At 38.4% G+C, this 20,034-nt stretch overlaps 1 protein-coding gene across 2 annotated transcripts in view; it reads right to left on the minus strand.

Moving 5' to 3' along the window:
• Nucleotides 1-20,034, minus strand: part of ANXA7 (annexin A7) — a 51,495-nt gene that overhangs the window by 17,952 nt on the left and 13,509 nt on the right. For both annotated transcript variants that reach the window (XM_034435260.3, XM_034435259.3), the window contains exons 2-6: nt 19,568-19,622; nt 11,367-11,589; nt 10,759-10,854; nt 9,252-9,292; nt 5,475-5,577 (exon numbers count right to left, since the gene is read on the minus strand). In XM_034435260.3, coding sequence (XP_034291151.1) covers nt 5,475-5,577; nt 9,252-9,292; nt 10,759-10,854; nt 11,367-11,589; nt 19,568-19,621 — 517 coding nt within the window. In that variant the 5' untranslated portion in view covers nt 19,622. The remainder of the gene's footprint in view (nt 1-5,474; nt 5,578-9,251; nt 9,293-10,758; nt 10,855-11,366; nt 11,590-19,567; nt 19,623-20,034) is intronic.

Here is a 20,034-nt window from a genome sequence, read left to right on the forward strand (position 1 = left end):
TCTTAAGCCTTGGGCAGTGCCTAGTAGGTTCAGGAAAGCCCTCCAAAATTCAGAGGTGAATTGGACTACCCGATCAGAAATAATTCTTTGGGGAGCTCCATGGAGGTGATAAATGTGTATCAGGAACATCTTTGCCAGTACCTTAGCTGTTGGGATTTTTGGGCAGGGGATGAAATGGACCTGTTTGGAGAAAAGATCTGTTACTACCCAAATAATGTTATTTCTGGCAGTTCTACAATGAAATCCATGAAGATCTCTCTCGAGGATGCTGAAGGCTCAGCTACGATTTGCAAAAGTCCAGGGGATTTTCCCTGCCGTCTTTTAGCTGCAGCACAGACAGGGCAGCTAGCCACGTAGCTTTCTATGTCCTTTTTGAGCAATGGCCTCCAGAACTGTCTTCTGATGAGGTGCAGGATTTTTACATCCAAAATGATCTGCCAATCTGGAGTCATGGCATCTCTTCATAAGGTCCAGGCTTTGGCTTGCCGGAACATACAGTTTTCCATCCAAGCTAAATCGTCTTTAATTAGGCAGTTATTTTTGTGGGTTTGGAACCAGTCATCTTTGACTAGAGCTTCTTTAAAAGCCTGGGTGGTGGTATTGTCAGTGGACAGGTTTTGCTTGGCCTGCGCCCTTGTGATTACTTTAGCTGCCAACTGGGGGGTTTGGAGCAAGGGTTTAATTATTTCAGCTTTGGTTCTATTATTTTGGGGTTTCCTGGAGAGAGCATCCGCTAGAAAGTTCTTTCCCCCTGGGAAATATTTGAGTGTGAAGTCAAACCGCTTAAAATATTGCGCCCAGCGTACTTGTTTGGGAGAAGGTTTTCATGGGGTCTAGGTTCCTGTCTAGGTTACTGTGATCAGTCCAAACTTCAAAGGGGATTGTATTCCCCTTGAGGAAGTGCCTCCAAGTGAGGAGAGCCCAATGTACAGCATAAGACTCTTTCTCCCAGATAGCCCACCTCTGTTCAATTTCAGTTAATTTTTTGGAAGCACAAGCGCATGGTTGCAGCAGCTGGCTTTGTTTGTTCTTTTGGAGTAGGACGGCTCCCACTTCTACATTGCTGGCATCTGCTTGTATGACAAATGGTTTATCTGGATCTGGGTATTTTAATACTGGCTCAGCTGAGAACAGTTGTTTAAGTTTCTTGAATGCCCGCTTGTTATTCCATTGTCCATTTCAGTGGTTGTTTAGGTTTTGGTTTGTCCTCCCCTTTTGTTTTGGGGAGGGCAATCTTTGCAAATGCCAGAAAATAAATTGGCGGTAAATTTGCAAATCCTAAGAATCTTTGTAATCGTTTGCGTGTGCAGGGTGGCTCCCAATCGATTACGGCTTGTATCTTTTGTAGGTCCATCTTTATCCCCTCGTGGGATATTCAGTACCCTAAGTAGTCTATTTTCTCCTGGTAGAATTCACATTTGGAAAGTTTTGCATAGAGCTTCGTGAACTGGAGTTTGTTTAGGACAGCTCTGCCTTGGTTTCTGTGTATATTAAAATGTCATCAATGTTAATAAAACAAAGGAGATCATTGTAGATTTTAGAAAGAGCCAGCATGGTCATACTCAGTATCAACAATGCAGCTGTAGAGGTGGGCAACAGCATTAAATATCAGGGGAGCAGATAACTAACAATCTGAATTGGTCTCTGTACATGTCATCCTTAGTGAAGCGTGCAAACCAGCATCTGCATTTCCTGCGTCAGATGAGGAGAGCACATCTTTCTCCTTCTGTCCTGGCCATTTTTTACAGAGGTATGACTGTTTGGTTTGGTGGTAGCAGTGCCTCAGATAGAAAGTCCATACAGAGAGTGGTAAGGACAGCCAAGAAGATTATAGGAAGCTTACTTCCCATTATTCGGGATACTGCTTATAAGCTCAAAGCATTGGTAGAGACTCCACACACCCACTTCACGGTCTGTTTCTATTGCTCTCTTCTGGGAGGATTTTTTGAAGTATTTCTAGGACTACCCAATAATCAATCCATCAAATAATATTTATTTGGTCGGTGACCAGGAGACAACTAATACTAACTTCCTGCCAACTTCAGCAAACATCAGCCACTAGTTGACTTTTGCCTTTTTTCTGAGCAGATAGGCATATTTCTGAGCAAAGCATTGGACTACAGTTCTCCTCCATATATATATATATTTAAAATATCTAAGGAACATCCTGTATGTGAATTCCATCATCCTTCTTAAAAATAAAGATGATTTTTTTTTAAAAAAAATCTAAATAAAGATAGGGTTTCCCTTTGCAGCACATTCACTTTTCATTTAAAATTAAAATAATCTAAACTCTTTTTTAAAAAATAAATCCCATGGGACAGGAAACCAAGGTGCCAACTGTCCTGGTGACCAAGATAGGCATCTTAGTGGGTCCAAGATTTTGCACTGGGTCTCAGTCAACTGTGGCAAAACGTCTGTGCATTTGGACTTTCACAAGTGTATCACAAATACCACAGATGTCACAGGACTTCTTAAAATGTGTTTTCAGCAATCGAGATTAAAGGAGAAAGTTTACAAATGTGGAAATGTCAGGGAAAAGTCTGAAGTGCATCTTTGACATTACTCTAGCAAACAGGTCTATGGAGATTCTCCAGTTGTCCCAAAGGTATTTTTTTCGAAAGTCAACTGGACTTTCTTGTTTTTTTTTCTTCGAAAACATTTTGCTTCTCATCTAAGAAACTTCTTCAGTTCTGAATGGGAAATGAAAGAATTTATATTCTTTGCAGTCATCTGGTCATTAGGACTTTAAAGGTAAGTCATTAGCTGTCTGAGAGTCATTGAGGCCACTTGGAGATTTAACCTGAATCAGAGTGCAAATTGATGTGAAAGCTTCTTGGGACTGCTGATAATAGAATAGAATAGAATAGAATAGAATAGAATAGAATAGAATAGAATAGAATAGAATAGAATAGAATAGAATAGAATAGAATTCTTTATTGGCCAAGTGTGATTGGACACACAAGGAATTTGTCTTGGTGCATACGCTCTCGGAGTACATAAAAGAAAAGATACATTCGTCAAGAATCATAAGGTACAATACTTAATGATAGTCATAGGGAAACAGTCAATATAAATCTTAAAGATACCAGCAACAAAGTTTGAAGGACTATGTTATAGACAGGAGATAGTTGGTGTGATATCTTTTCCCCTCTCTTGAGTGAAGGTTGTTCAGTTTTAACATAGATGGCCTCTGTTGACCTCTCTGCTCTTCTTTTTTGAATTGTGAGGTTGGAAGGGGAAGTTTTGGCACTGTCGAACTGCAGAACAACAAACTGGCAGAACCAGAGACATAACAATTAAGGATGAAGGTATCTGCAGCCCTCACCAATGACAAAACACCTCCTTGCAACCTCACAATTCAAGAATGGAGAGCAGTGACATCCTTAAGAAGAGACCCGAACATCACCGTCTTGCTGCCTGATAAAGGAAGATGCACAGTTTATTCTGAACACAGATGAATATAATGCCAAGGTTAACAGTTTTCTGAAGAACACTGTTACATATGGGACTCTGAAGAGAGATCCTACTAGCAGTTATAAGAAAAAGATTGTCAATTTCCTGCAACAGCCACTAAAGGACAATCCCATTGACAAGCCATAATAGTACCACCTTTACCCTGGGGAAATCACTAAATGCATATATGAGCTCCCCAGAATCCACAAAAAGGGAACTCCACTCAGACCACTTTTCAGCAGCATCAACTCAGTCACATACAACATTTCAAAATATCTAACCAATGTATTAGCTCCTCTGGTTGGAAACACAACCCATTACATCAACAACTCACACGACTTTGTCAGCAAGGTTTGGAAACTAAAATTGGATCCAGATGAGACAATGATTTCCTATGATGTCACTGCACTCTTCACTTGCATTCCAACAACTGAAGCTGTCAGTAGCAAAGAAATGATTGCTATAAGACAGACCTCTGCCTGACCATTACCTATTATAAATATAATGAAGGTTTCTACAGACAGAAACAGAGCTGCATCATGGCTTCACCTGTGTCTCCCATTATGGCCAATCTCTACATGTAATAAGTAGAAATCAAAGCACTAAATTCCTTCACAGGAATTCCACCCACTCACTGGTATAAGAATATGGATGATACTTGGGTCAACATTAAACACAGGAAGTGGAAGCCCTCACCAAACACATCAGCTCTGTGAACAGGTACATTAAATTCACATGGGAAGATATTAAGGAAAATATTCTGGCTTTCCTGGACTGTGCAGTACACATTAAGAAAGACAGAAGCCTCAATGCAAGTATATAGAAAACCGACACATAGAGATCAGTATTACATTTTAATTCTTACCATCCACTGGAGCACAAAATGGGAATGATCAGAACCCTACACCACTGGGCTGAAGGTCTGCCTATCAGCAAAGAGGGAAAAGAACTTAAACACATCAAGGAAGTTTTCAGAACTTGTGGCTATCCCAACTGGGCCTCCATCAAATCCAGAAAAAAGATCCAGCAGGAACTCCTTCATAATAGATAAGAGAACAACAAACGAAGCAACATTGTCATTCCATACATTGCAGGAATATCTGAAAAGATTAGGAGGATTTTCAACCAACACAACATATGAGCACACTTTAAACCCAAAAATATATTAAGGCAGAAGCTTGTCCACCCAAAGGATAAAACTCCAAGACACAAACTGAGAAATGTGGTACATGCAGTGCAATGTAGTGAGACGTGCAGATTTGTATATTGGGGAAACAAAACAACCATTTTACAAATGCATGGTACAACACAAGAGAACAAACTCGACATGATTCATCCATCTGCAACAAAAGTTATTCTTTTGAAAACAGAAAAGTTCACATTCTTGACAGAGAGGACCACTGATTTGAAAGAGGGGTCAAAGAAGCCATCTATATTAAAATTGAACAGTTCTCACTGTTGAACAGAGGGGAAGGGATAAGACACCACCTATGTCCTTTCAGCAGTCCCAAGAAGTTTCCACACCCATTTGCACTCCGAGTCAGGTGACTCTGAGTCCCAAGAAGTTTCCACACCCATTTGTACTCCAAGTCAGGTGATAAATCTCCAAGTGGCCTTAACGACTCTCAGACCTTCAAACTGCTAACAACCAGATGATTGCAAAGAATATAAATTCTTCCATTCCCCACTACTCAGTTGCAAGTCCAGGTGCATTTTGAAAAGCATCTTTGGGTCTAGCAAACAGGATTTATCCCAGTTATTATTTTTATTCACCTTTAGAGGTCAATCTTTATAGGTTTCGTCCTTTGACACTGTTGCCCAGTTCTCTTTTTAAACAAGCTGAACCCATGAAAGTAGAAAATAATATTGCCAGCATCTCTGTTGCACGATAATTGCATATCATTATTTCTAAAAGCAGTAATAAAATATCTAGCGAAAACAAAAGTAAATCTGTGTTTTTTGTGCTTAAATCTAAATGTAAACACCTCATAAATATTCCAAAATATAAGAGCTCTTACCAAATCCTTTCATAGCCTTGCGCAAAATTTCTGCATCTCTCCCTGCATCAAAGTTAGGAGCTGGTTGAATTGTGCCTTGCATGCTCTGAGTTAATGCTGCAGGCTGAGAACGAAAATCTATGTTATTACAAAACTTGATTCTTATTAAGAATTTGTTCAATTTTAATAATCAAATATTGATTACTACAATGTGACAGTCAGTGGACCAGTGAAATGCTGTGAATATAATTTACTTGAATTTCAGTAAGCATTTGATAAAGTAGACCACAACCTATTATTTGATAAGATAGAAAAATGTGGTTGGACAGCATCACCACCAGGTGGATTCCTATCAATCGCACTCAACTTATAGTCCTTAATGGAACTGCATTGGAAGTATGCAATGGGGTACCCCAAGGCTCTGTTTTAGGCTGCGTACTCTTCAATATCTTCATTGTAGCATGGATTAAGTACAAAAAGGCATTCAATTCTCTGCCACATGACAAGATGGATGGCACAATGGAAGACACAGTTGCAGGACAATGGTGAGAAACTGGGAGAGGTTAATATCAAGAGAGGAATATTTCAAAGAGATTCACTATCACCACTTCTATTTGTCATTACATTGCTTCCTCTGTTCCTCTTCAGTACAGTTCCTCTGTACTGAATAACAAAGGCCATGCCTTAAACATCAAAAACACATGTCAGGCTATTCCACCTCCTTTACATGGATGATCTGAAGCTGTATGGAAAAACACCATCAGAAATAGAATCATTGCTCAACACTGTCCATATATACAGCCAATATATTGTAATGGAGTTTAGACTGGACAAATGTGTCACATTCACTATCAAACAAGGAAAATAGTGAAAATTGAAGAAATCAAGATGCCCCATGAAAATAACATTAAGAGTCTGGATGAGGATGATTACTATAAATTAATACAAATACTTCAAGCTGACAACATCAAGCACATTGAAGTCAAGAAAAAGATTAGAGATCAACATATCAAGAGATATGCAAATCCAAACTCAATGGAGGAAATACCATCAAGGCAATCAACACCTGGGCAATTCCAGTCATTAGATACACAGCTAGAATAGTGGACTGGACTAAAGCAGAAATAAAAACAATGGATAGGAAGACTAGAAAAATAATGACAATGAATCACACCCTTCATCCATGACAGACCTACCTAACTAAGGCAAATGTGGATTGTTGCAAGTACATCAGATAGTTGAAGAAGAAAAAAGGGCTTTGGAAGAATATCTGAAGGACAATGAAGAAGATGCACTGAATTTAGTATGCCAGGAAGGCTTACTGACGTCTGGAGAGATCAAACTGGCCTACAAAAAAGACCAAATGCAGAACAGAATGGAAGCAGGGGAAGACAAAGCACTATATGGTCAGTACATTAAAAAAAAATAGCAGGAAAGTTGAAGGAGACTGAGGGACTAATTCTGGCTGCACAAGATTAAGCCTTGCATACAAAGCCAGAATTGAAAAGACAGGAACAGACAGTAAGTACTGTCTATACAAAGAAGCTGAAGAAACAATGGACCATCTTGTAAGCTACTGCAAGATCACTCAGACTAACTACAAGCAGCAACATGACAAATAGCAACAATGGTGCTTTGGAAGATCTGCAAGAAATATCATTTGCCTGCAAGCAAGAACAGGTAAAACCATAAAATAGAAAAAGTCTTAGAAAATGAAGAAATTAAATTGCTCTGGGACTTTAGAATTCAAACAAACAAGCACCTGCCACATAACGCCCCAGACTTAGCAACTGCCGATAAGAAAGATAAAACAGTCTGGATAGCGTATGTGGCAGTGCCTGGAGACAACAGAAGAGAAGAGAAAAAATTAGAGAAGGTAACAAAATACAAAGACCTACAAATAGAAATAGAACGACTGTGGCAAAGGCAAGCAAAAGTAGTACCAATAATAATAGGTGCCTTGGGTGCAATCCCAGAACAACTGGAGCACCACTTGAACACCACTGGCATTGACAAATTTGCATTCAGTCAATTGCAAAAGGCGGCTTTACTCAGAACAGCTTCCATCCTGCGATGATATCTGTAACACCATCAAACATCTAGATCTGCCTATGCCAGGTCGACAAGAATGCCAAATCCAGTCTGAACATCTGGCTGACTGTGTGAATAACAACAACAACAACAACAACAACAATAATGCAAACTGAATTCTAGTACTATTGCTACCACAAATAGAAATTAATCAGTTAATGGTGATAATGGTGATAATTGGCTGCTGCCATCTCTTCCAGCCACCGAAGATTTTCTCTAGGGAAGGAATGCCATATTTTTTGGAGTATAAGATGCTCCCGAGTATAAGACGCACCTTAGTTTTTGGGGAGGAAATAAGAAAAAAAAATTCTGCCTCTGCCTACCAGCATCTATTGGTATTCATTTGGCTAGTGTCCTGTCAGTGTGTGAGAGAGTTGAGGACTGTTTGAAAACTGTAACAGTATTTGCTGTGTGAGCAACAAGAAGGCAGCAAAGAACCTGGGTGTGGCTTAGCTCAAATGTTCTGTCCTAAAGCTGTATGCTGCGCTGAGCTCTGAAACTAAAACTGAAACTCCTCTCCTCTCCTCTGCTAGTGTTTTGCTTGTATTTACTACCACGTTGGAAAACCTGCTTTTGCTATTGTATATTTATTTCATGTGTTATATTATATATAAAGAGAAGTTATTAAATCAGTTACTTGTGTGTGATTTCTGGGTGTGATTGCTGCTGCAAACTCTGACACGTCCTTGCAGCAAATAGCGAACAGCCAGGTCAGCTTCAGCACATTATTGCAGCCTGATTCAGCATGAGCAGCTGATTACTGGGTGGATCAGCCTCCCAGAATACCCCCAATCAGCTGTTCCAAGCTGCAGTGATTGCCACAGACCATCGCCACCTCCATGCCTTGTGGTTTTGGCTTCTGTGCCTCGTGTTTTTGGCCTCTGTGTCTTGCGTTTTCAACCTCCAAACACTCCGTTTCAGACCCGTTCAAGGCTGTGGAGATCGCCAGAGCACGCTGCCGCCGCCACTCCCCGCTGCCTGGAACCACCCAAAAACGCAATGTGCAGAGGCCAAAAATGGGGCGTTCAGAGGCTGGAAACCTGAGGCACAGAGGCCAAAAATGTGAGGCACAGAGGCGGCGATGGTCTGTGGCCTGCAGCCTGGAACAGGTCTAAAGCACGACGCACATAGGCTGAAAATGGCAAAGGGTGGGGGCCGGTGGGTGGGCAGGGTTACATTCAGCTACATTTTGTCTTAAACTTGGAAAAATACAGGGAATATAGGGAAGACAGTGAAGTAGAAAATGCAACCTAAAAAGGAATGTGAAGATGAGAATATTTCAGATGTGGCCCCAGATCAATTCTGATTGACTTGCTATGTAGCTACAGTAAGGCAAGCTAAGTCAAGGAAGAATACTTTACAATAACTACCATTCATTCAATTTGAATGTAATGACAAAACTATGTCCTTTATAGATCAGAAAGTAAGGCTGGTTTGAATGAATGGTGAGAATGGGTGTAGTTTAGGTCTTTTTAGGGTCTTTACTAAACTGGAGAATTTTACATGTTCCAAATGATCAAAAAGTTTAATACGCCCCCCAAATGCTGTTTTCTATGTAAGAAAACCACAACCCGTTTGTCCATTGAGCCCAAGTGGGCCTTGACATTTAGGGAATGGAGGAGAAACAAGGAGCTTCCATGGGGGATATATAGTGGAGTGTGGTTAGTGAATAGCAACCAAAGGATTTTATAGCAGAAAATAACATACCTGCAGGGGTGTTGTTGGTGTTTGTCCACCAGGATACCCAGCTTCAAAAGAAAAATATAATATATGTAATTAATATCTTACATGCATAACAGATTATGACCAAATATCAAGGCTCATAAAAGAGCCTGTGTGAGAAACCTGTACCTTTCTTTCAGAACCAACTATTCATTTGATATTACAGCCTGGAGCTCTCTAATATTTTACCCAAGATAATTTTCAACCATAATTGAAGGTATCTAATCACACTTGCGTTAAAAAAATGGGAATAGAATTGGTAGTAGATCTAGTGCAGCAATGAACATACTCAAGGGAATTACTGATTCAAGGAAATGGGTATATTTAGTTTAGTGAAAAGAAGGACTAGGGGTGACATGATAGCAAAGCTGTCACAAAGAAGAGGGGCTCAACCTATTGTCCAAAGCACCAGAAGGCAGGACAAGAAACAATGGATGGAAATTAATCAAGGAGAGAAGCAATCTAGAACTAAGGAGAAAGTTCCTGACAGTTAGAACAATTCATCAGTGGAACAATTTACAGAAATTGTGAATGCCCCAACACTGGAAGCTTTTAAGAAGAGACTGGACAGTCACTTGTCTTAAATGGTTTAGGGTCTCCTGCTTAAGCAGGGAGTTGGATTAGAAGACCTCCAAGGTCCCTTCCCACTCTGTTATTCTGTGCTTTTAGCAAGACAAGGAAAGACAGTCCTACCTACTGTCATGAAGCCAATTTATTACATCTGAAGAAATTTTATTTATATCAAATATATATTACTGCTAAAAATTGTGGTACTTGTGGATACACACATTGCACCAAAGCAATATAATCTATAAAACACAAATCAGGACTCCCAATAACTGTTAACAGTAAGAAAGTATGTACATTTTCCCTGATGCATTTGATTTTTTAATATAAAAATCATTTAAATCAGATTTTAGATTTACTGCTATAGGTTTATTGTCATTTTTGAGCTTAAATTATTGTTTGCTTTGTTTCCTTTGTCCTGACAGTGAGAACAATCAACAAGTGGAATTGGCTTGCCTTCAGAGATATTGGGTTCTCCATAACTGGAGGCTTTTAAAGAAGAGATTGGACAGTCATTTATCTAGATTGTTACAGGATCTCCTACTTGTGCATGGGGTTGGGCTAGAAGACCTCCAAGGTCCCTTCCAACTCTTATTCTCTTATTCTCACATGCTGTTTCTTCCTAATTTCTGTACCAATTTTCTTTATTTTCATGTGAAATACTGTACAGATGCATTTCCACTGAGCAACATAGCATGCATTGTGTTCAGTTTCTAAAGCCACTTTTAAAAGCTACATTAAGCAGCAACCACACAACTGATTCCAAAAGTATGCAGAAATACCAGTAGACGACAATGGTGCTAAGCCTGTGTACAGATGCTGTTTCTTGAATCAATGTCTATGTATGGGAACATATATTAGGCTGTAATGCATTTTACTTCTAAAGAAGCAAAAATATGATTATGGCTTCTTATTTGAATTATACCTGATGTATGCACTGAACCACCTCCACCATAAGTTTGGGATTGAGGCTGTGGATAGCCAAAACCAGAGCCAGAGGGGGGTACTCCAAAACCAGCACCTGGAAGAAAATGCTTATTAATTTGCAGATTAAAATCCAAAATTTAAAACCAAAATATACAATGTATGCAAAACAATTTCATTACTAGCAAAAACTATTTTCTAATTACTGCTTCTCTTATTCACACAATACCATACTACTCAAATTTTATATGTGTGAGACATAATTTTTTCTTTTAAAGTTTTATGTTAAGATTTATCTTACTTGTAGACCTTTTTCCTAATATATCTTCCTAATAGTCAGCCTGTGATATAAGACTGGGACTGGTCCAGAGCATCAGATATGCAGAATTTTTAGACCAGGACTTGATCAATATTTGATTAGGAAACAAATAGCTGGTATATATTTAATGCTGTCCCTCTGTTTTATTCTCACAACAACCCATTATTGTTATATACTGTGATATACCAGAATAGCAATCATACTACCAGCTTGTTTGGATTTCTTGAAATATGAGACATAAACATTCAACACTCTATAACCCAAACTGCAAACAGCATTTAGGAACATACCTCCAGGATAAGTTGGCATGCCACCAGGCTGAGGTAGTCCAGGGTATCCAATTGATGCAGCAGGATACCCACCAGGTGCGGTTGGGTAGCCTGCAATCCCTGGGAATTCCCCAGTTGGTGGAGCTACATTATATTCACTGCCTCCCACAGGTGGGAAGCCTCCAGGCACCGCAGGGTAAGAATACTGGCTAGCAGGTGGATAAACAGACTCCTGTCCTGTAGGCTGAATAGAAACAACCAATCAAGTATTAGCATATTGGAAAACAGATTCTATTACTCATTTAATTAAGTAGCATGGGGTGCTAGAACTACGGATGTTGTACCCAGCATGGTAGTTACTGAAAATAATGTCTACATGCCTGGGAAGCATCTATCCTGGGGTTGGTTTCCTTACAATGATAAAGATGCTTTTTGTTTTGGCCCGCCAGCAGCCAGCGGAGCTGGTGGCAGACTCAGACAGTGAGGAGATTGGGGAGGAACATGGGCCAGTCCTGGAGTCTGGGGAAGACTCTAATGAGTGCTCTGCGTCAGAGGAAGAGATGGGGCCAGGGCCATCTGCCAGTTATCAGCTGCCTTCGGAGTCGGATATCAGTGGGGCAGAAGAACACCTGGAGCCTGTTCCCGATGTGTGCAGGCATAGAGTTACCAGACGAAGGGAACAGCTAAAGAACAAGGGTCGACTCAGGAGTAAAGCCACAGCTGGACGGTGAATGGCCTCTCACAAAAGGAATAAAAGTGGAGCGAAAGGGGAGTAGAGTTTGCAGGAGACAATTAATTTGCTTAATTGGTTCGTGACTGTGACTCCTTGCCAAGTTTTGAAGATATCGGCCTGGCAGCTCCCCAAGCCAGATAAGGTCTGTGACTGTAAATTCTCCCTTGAAAGACTTTGCTGGATGTGAATGAGAGGAATTCACAGTAACTTAATAAAAAGGGGGTTTTGTCTGGACAAGGAGTCTGCTTCATGTTTTTGGGAAGCCTAGGTCAGAACACTTTTGGACAATCTTTCTCATGTGCAGTATAGCTCATTACGGCAATTTTATGAGACATTTTGAGGATATAATTATTCCTAATCATCAGTTAATGTTTTTGTTAATCTGAATCTTTGATAATCTGAAATTCAGAATCTTATTTTGACAGGGAACTGAGCCCTGCACACATCTCAGCTATATTATTACCTACACATGTGAAGAGCAGTTGATAACTTCTGCTCTACTTTCCTTAGGCCTAATTTTTTTCTGTAAAAAAATGGGGATGACAATGACCGGGCTTGACTCCTAGATTGCAAGGGGTTTTGCAATTGTAATGTTGTGAGGAAAATGCTTAGAAATCTTACTTGATGTGTGTGTATGTCTATTTCTATTTCATCATGCTGATGTGTTCATGTCTATGTGCAACAACATTTGGGTTTGAGTTTCCTCCTTGTACTCATCTCCCAGTTAAAAAGTCCTAAAAAACTATTCTTGTACATGTTCAGCCTCAGTCAAGCTTAAGATCCTTTCCTGACAATATATTTCCTATCCATGTTTCTATTTCTTCTATAAAAGTCCTTTCTCTTTTATTCTACAATACGTTACAAGCCTCTTCTATTGTCTCCCGCCACTGAGATCAACTTGATAGGACTTAGCTCTTTACCCATAGTTTGCATTTCAGCAGATTGCAGTTCTGCTGTTTTCAGAAAAAAATGTCAAATGTGATCAGGAAAGGTGCATTAGCATATTTTTTGCTATTTCAAAAATGTAAAGAATAGACATGTCCTCACTTATTTGTTTGATATTGGATAGGCTATTTCCTCACAGCTGGAAAATTATATCTGTAAATTTCCTAAGCAAGTTATCGACACTTTCATTTTTTTAAAAAAAATCTAATTCTAAAAGAGCCTATTGCAAGAACCTTCATAGAATTTAATAGGCTTCATTTATTCACTAAATTCTAATGTGCTTCCACATTCCACCAATTAATTGATCAATTAAGATTGGGTAGAATTTCTCTAATTAAGATGAATGTTTTATGAAAGATGCTTTTTGTTTTCACAATTGAGCCCAAAATTTATATTGCTAAGTGAGAAATTTGTTAAGTGAGTTTTGCCCCATTTTATGACTTGTCTTGCCATATTTGTTAAGTGAATCACAGCAATTGTTAAGTTAGTAACACTGTTGTTAAGTGAATCTGGTTTCCCCATTGACTTTGCCTATCAGAAGGTTGCAAAAGGTGATTGCATGACCCCGGGAGGCTGCAACCGTCATAAATATGAGTCAGTTATCAAGCATCCAAATGTAAATTACGTGACCATGAGGAAACTGCAACGGTCATAAGTGTGAAAAATGGTCATAAGTCACGTTTTCAGTGCCGTAACTTTGAATGGTTACTAAGTGAACTGTTGTAAATCAAGGACTGACTGTACTTGAAACTGATACTCTGTTTAAAGAAGGGCAGATGGATATTTCTAAGTTTATATGGCAAGGGGGAAAAGGAACTAGATACAAATTATTGAAAGATGCTAAGGAAAGAAGAGGTTTGGGTTTACTAGATTTGAAATTGTATTTTGATGTTTGCTGTTTGGTCTGGCTAAAAGAGTGGGTTAATCTTCAGAATAGAGGTTACTTGATTTAGACGGAACAGCTCTTTATGGTATGACAAGGTTAATGTAAATGTCAATTTTAATAACTATTTTGTTAAACATGCCATCCCTCATCTAAGTCGTTTATGAAAATATTGAAGAGTACTGGACCTAAGATGGAACCTTGTGGTACCCCACTGCTTACTTCTCTCTATGTAGACTTAAACCTATTAAGGACTACTCGTTGAATACTGTTTGTCAGCCAGTTGCGAATCCATCTGGTGGTGAAGCTATCTTCCCACTTTTTTCTAGCTTACAAAGAAGTAGGTTGTGGTCTACTTTGTCGAATGCCTTGCTGAAGTCTTTAGTATATTATGTCCACAGTATTTAGCTGGTTTACTAATTTAATCACTACGTTGAAGAATGAAATAAGATTGGTTTGGCATGATCTGCTTTTAACAACCCGTGCTGGCTGTTAGTTATTACTTTACTTATTTCTAGGTGTTGGCAGATCTGTTTCTTTATTATCTTTTCCAATATCTTCCCGGGTATTGATGTTAGGCTAATTGGTCTGTAGCTTCCTGGGTCTGATTTTTTTCCTTTTTTGAAGATGGGAGCCATATCAGCTCTTTTCCAGTCCCCAGTGCTCCAGGATTTTTGGAAAATGTGGTACAGTGGTTCTGAGATGACATCTGCCAGCTCCTTTAGAACTCTGGGATGTAATCCATCTGGTCCCGGTGATTTGTATTTACCAAGATCAAACAGGTGTTCTCTTTGCTTATTTTAACTTTTATTTCTAGTCTGCTTTTTACAGTTATGTTTCTGGTAGGTACAAGATGATATATCGTTGGTATTTAAAACCAGGTAAGTTGTCAAGAATGTATAAAGGTATTTCAAATGAATGTTAGAAATGCAAATGTAAAGAAGGGACCTTTTATCACTTATGGTGGACATGTGATAAAGCAAAGAAATACTGGAGTAGGATTCACATCTTAATATAAAAGATTGTCATAGTGAATATAAAGATAAAAATAAAAACTTTGCACCTCACAAAAACTGGGAAGAATGATTTCATTAAATGATTGGCTCAACTTATCTGGAGAGCTTTAAACTAAAATTAAGGAGGGAGGGTAACCAATCTTTAGGATCTCCAGGACCTAATTCCAAGCAAAACCCCCCAAAAAACAAATCAAATAATGAGAGAAGGATTGATGGGAAGGAAGACAAACTCAAACACCAAATAGGAAATATAGGAAACATACCTAGTGTCAGACATAACAATATCAAATGTCTATATACAAATGCTCAAAGTTTGGGGAACAAATAGAGTGAACTTGAATTATTAGTACACATAATGGTAGATATGATATAGTTACAATTACTGAAACTTGGTAGGATGAAACCCATGACTGGAACACACTGATAGAAGGATACAAACTGCTAAAAAAAACAGATCCCAGAAAAGAGGGGGTTGGAGTTGCACTATATGTAAAAGACCACTATATCGCTACAGAAATGCATGAAACCAAAGATGAAAACCTCCTAGAATGAATATGGGTCAATGTCAAAGAAAAAAGAATGACATTGCCATATGTGTATACCAGGATGGATTTAATTTAAATCAAGTTGATTTAAATCATTTAAATGATTTAAATCACTAGTAAAAAGGCTTGATTTAAATCAACTCGATTTAAATCGTAATTTTTAAAGAGCAACTGTCATCTCCGTCCTGCAGCGGCTCCTCCTCTGACCCACAGATGACTCACCGACAGTCCCAATATTGCAGAATATACAGCTCATGCTACATAACTAAGCTCCATTTAATGCTGGATAAACTAAATTATTAATGTGTCTTAAATAGAAAACTATCTTTAGATAGGTTTTTACTCCAAAAGCATTTTATTAAAATAAATTTGATAAAAATTTTAAAAATCAGATTTAAATTTAAAAAAAATGATTTAAATAAAAAAAATCCAATTTAACTTAAAAAAATGATTTTTATCCACTCTGGTGTATACTACAGGCCACCCAAGAAAGCAGAAAAAATAGATGTATTTTTTGCTAACCAATTAACAAATATATTTAGGAAACACACTACAATAGTAATGGGGGAGTTTAATTACCCTGATATCAACTAGAAGACTAATTTGGCATCAAGTGAGAGATCGAACAGGTTCCTGAACAACCTAGCTGACAATTTTGTTGTCCAAAAGGTAGAGGATGGAACTAGAGGGACAATCATACTGGATTAATTCTTACTAACAGAGAAGAAGTGATAGAGGAAGTTGAAATTACAGGAACCGTGGGTGAGAGTGACCATGTCATATTAGAATTCAACATAATGCAAACACAAGCAATAGAACATAATCATATCGAAGTCTTAGTTTTTAAAAAAGCTGATTTTAACAAACTCAGAGAGAACTTGGGAAAGATTCTTTGGTTGAAAATCCTAAAAGGGAAAATACCCCAAGAAGCTTGGGAAACTTTGAAAAATATGATAATAAAATCCAAGTCCAGCACAATATCACTGAAAAAGAAAAACATGAAATCCAAGAAGAAACCAGCATGGCTGTACAAAGATCTCTGATAAACTGAAAGACAAAAAGGATAAGTACCAAAAATGGAAAGAGGGACACATTAACTAAGGCAGAATATCAGCAGAAAGCCAGAATCTGCAAAGATCAAGTCAGGAAAGCAGAGGCTCAGAATGAACAAAAATTTGCAACAAAAGTCAAAGATAATTTTTAAAAGTTTCTTTCAAGATATAAATAACAAGAAAAAGGTCAAGGAAACAGTCAGTCCACTAAAGAGAGAAGATGGCAAGGAAGTAACAGGCAGTAGAGAGAAAGCAGAACTGCTTAACTCATTCTTTGCATCAATCTTCACATAAAAAGAAACTATAGCCCATCCTACCAAAGACAGACTACAAATAAAAACTGAAATAAGCAAGAAAACAGTTAAGAAAACACCTGTCTAATCTTGATGAATATAACATTCCAGAGTTCTGCCTGAAGACATCCATTATAGTGCCAGTCACTAAGCAGACAGTAGTGGTATCCCTTAATGATTATAGACCAGTAGCTTTAACATCTGTTGTCATGAAATGTTTTGGGAGGCTGATGTTGAACTATATTAAGGCTAGTCTTCCATCTACTTTGGACCCATACCAATTTGCATATAGGAGTAATAGATCAACTGACGATGCTATGTCTACTGTTGTCCATACTGTACTTAATAATTTGGAACAACAGGGGACATATGCGAGGCTGTTATTTGTGGATTATAGCTCTGCCTTTAACACCATTTTACCCAACAGGTTGTTTCTTAAAATGTCCAATTTGGGTATAAATCAGAGGATTTGTTTAAGGATTTTCTGACAGATAGGCCAGAGTCAGTAAGGATGGGATCTCACCATTCCTCTACTCTGATACTAAGCACAGGAGCCCCCCAGGGTTGTGTGCTAAGCCCTTTCCTTTATTCCTTGTACACACATAACTGTATAACACCAACGCAATTATTAAATTTGCGGATGACACGACAGTGGTGGGGCTCATTAATAAGAACAATGAATCTGCTTACAGAAAGGAAGTACAAGGGCTGACATTGTGATGTAAAGAAAATAATCTTACACTTAACATCAAAAAAACTAAAGAACTTATAATTGACTTCAGGAAGAAGACAGATGTACATCTACCACTGTACATAAATGGTGAAGAGGTGGAGAGGGTGGGTAGTTTTAAATTTCTGGGCATTTATATCTCGGAGGACCTCTCATGGACTATGAATGCTAACATGCTTGTGAAGAAGGCACAGAAGAGGCTGTACTTCCTGAGAATGCTCAGGAAGATAAATCTATCTCAGCATCTACTTCTGTCCTACTATCGCAGCACCATTGAGAGTGTCCTGACATACAGCATTCTTGCATGGTATGGGAGCAGCTCTGTAGCGGTCAAAAAAGCTCTACAGAGAATCGTTAAAACTGCCCAGAATATCATCGGGCGCCAGCTACCAGCCCTGGATGACATCTTCGAATCTCGCTGTTTGAGGAAGTTGCATAACATTCTCAGAGACTCTTCCTATCCTGCTCACAATCTTTTTGGACCATTGCCTTCTGGCAGAAGATACAGAACAATTAAAACTCGGACCACACGTTTTCTGAATAGTTTATATCCCAGAGCTATAATTGCACTCAACAATGAGCTAAAGGGCCACCATCAGTGAGCTCTTGGACAGCATTACTTGGTCTGTTGTGTGGATGTTTGGGTGGTTTAGGGGTGGGGAACTGTGGTGGGTGGGAATGTGTTTGGGGATTGTTATGTGTGTTGGACCTGGTCTTTGGGTGTTAAGTGAATTTCGTTGTATGGGTATACCCCTTCCTGGTACACAATGGCAAAAAAGTTAGCCATCACTGTCCTAGATGATGGGCTCAACATCCAGATGGATCTTGACAAACTTGAAAACTGTGCCTATCTAACAAAATGAAATTCAACATAGAGAAAAGTAAAATCTTACACTTGGACAATAAAAATCAAAAGTACACATATAGACTGGGTGAAACCTGGCTTAATAGCAGTAACTGTGAGAAGGATGTCACAGAGGGGATGTCACAGAGAGGAGGGGGACAACCTATTTTCCAAAGCACCTGAAGGCCAGACAAGGAAACTGATCAAGGAGAGATTCAACCTAGAAATAAGGAGAAATTTTCTGACAGTGAGAGCAATCAACCCATGGAACAGCTTGCCTTCAGAAGTTGTGGGTTCTTTACCAGAGGCTTTCAAGATGAGACTGGACAGCCATTTGTCAGAAATGGTATAGAGTCTCCTGCTTGAGGAGGGGGTTGGACTAGATGACCTACAAGGTCCCTTCCAACTCTGTTTTTATTGTTGTTGTTAATATTATTATTAACTTTTCTTCTGGGTTTAACGGGGAAAAAATGAAACTTTGATGTTACTGTATATATGCTGATGGCAACAAGATTACACACAAAAATGGAAGGACACTTTTATTCTTACAATGGATGAATGGTTTGAAAAGTTGATGGAGTTAGCAGAGATGGCCAAATTGACTGCTTTGATCAAAGAAAAAATACAATTACTTTTGTTTCTATTTGGAAACTGCTTCTGGACTGCTTGAGGTGGAAAAAAATGAAACTTTGATTTTGGATTTTCCTGATTAGATAGGTTTGTTGTTATAGAAATGGCTAGTTTACATTATTATGTAAAAGTAAAAAGTTGAGGTTTGATGCTATTATTTGATGTTGAGGTTTTAACATAACAGAATTTAATGTAACAGAATTGTTATGCTATTATTATTATTCTACAGCACCAAAGGGAGTTGGAAGTCAATGCTTTCTCTTTCTTTTTTCCCTTTGCCTTACAGTTTTCCCTTTTCCTTTCCCTCCCTTATTTTCCTACTATTTTCTTTTGTATTTTATATTATAAATTAATAAATTATAAAAAGAGAAAAAAGAAATGAACAAGCATTGCTATTTATAGTTTTCTTAATAAATAGAATATATAAGGCTTTACTTTGCCAATCTCAAGATAGATTCAGACCAAATGGTGCTGACGTTAATTCACTCAAGTTAGTTTATTTCATAAATTGCTTAACGCCCCCAGCATATATTAAACAAATCAATACTTGCAGGATAACCAGGAAAAGATGGGTAGCCTGATGGAGGATATCCTGGGTATGACATTCTGTAAAGTAAGGGGAAAAAAACAAACACTTGAGACCTTCTGTAAAATTTCATCATTTCAAGTATCGAGCACTAATGAACTCACAGAAGGGAGACAAGAGGCATATAAAACTCCTTTTATTCCCATCACTTTTTAATTGTGTATTTATGTGTGTGATCTATAGTAAAACTTAATAATAATAATTTTATTTGTTTTTAAATTTCTTCAAATGAATACTTCATTTTTTAGGAATTCACAAAAAAAGAAAGGAAGGAATGAAAAGCCTGAGATTAATTCACTTATATTAAGGCTATATTATAAATGAATAGCAAGCATATGTCTGCCTGACAGCTGGTTGCTCACAAAATGTTCACTGAGTATCCAAACAGATAAAAACAAAAAGCCCACTTTCTAGGCAATGGGAAGTACTTGC

This window comes from Pantherophis guttatus, chromosome 6, assembly GCF_059756535.1.
Source record: "Pantherophis guttatus breed Tessera chromosome 6, ASM5975653v1, whole genome shotgun sequence".
Taxonomy (NCBI): domain Eukaryota; kingdom Metazoa; phylum Chordata; class Lepidosauria; order Squamata; family Colubridae; genus Pantherophis; species Pantherophis guttatus.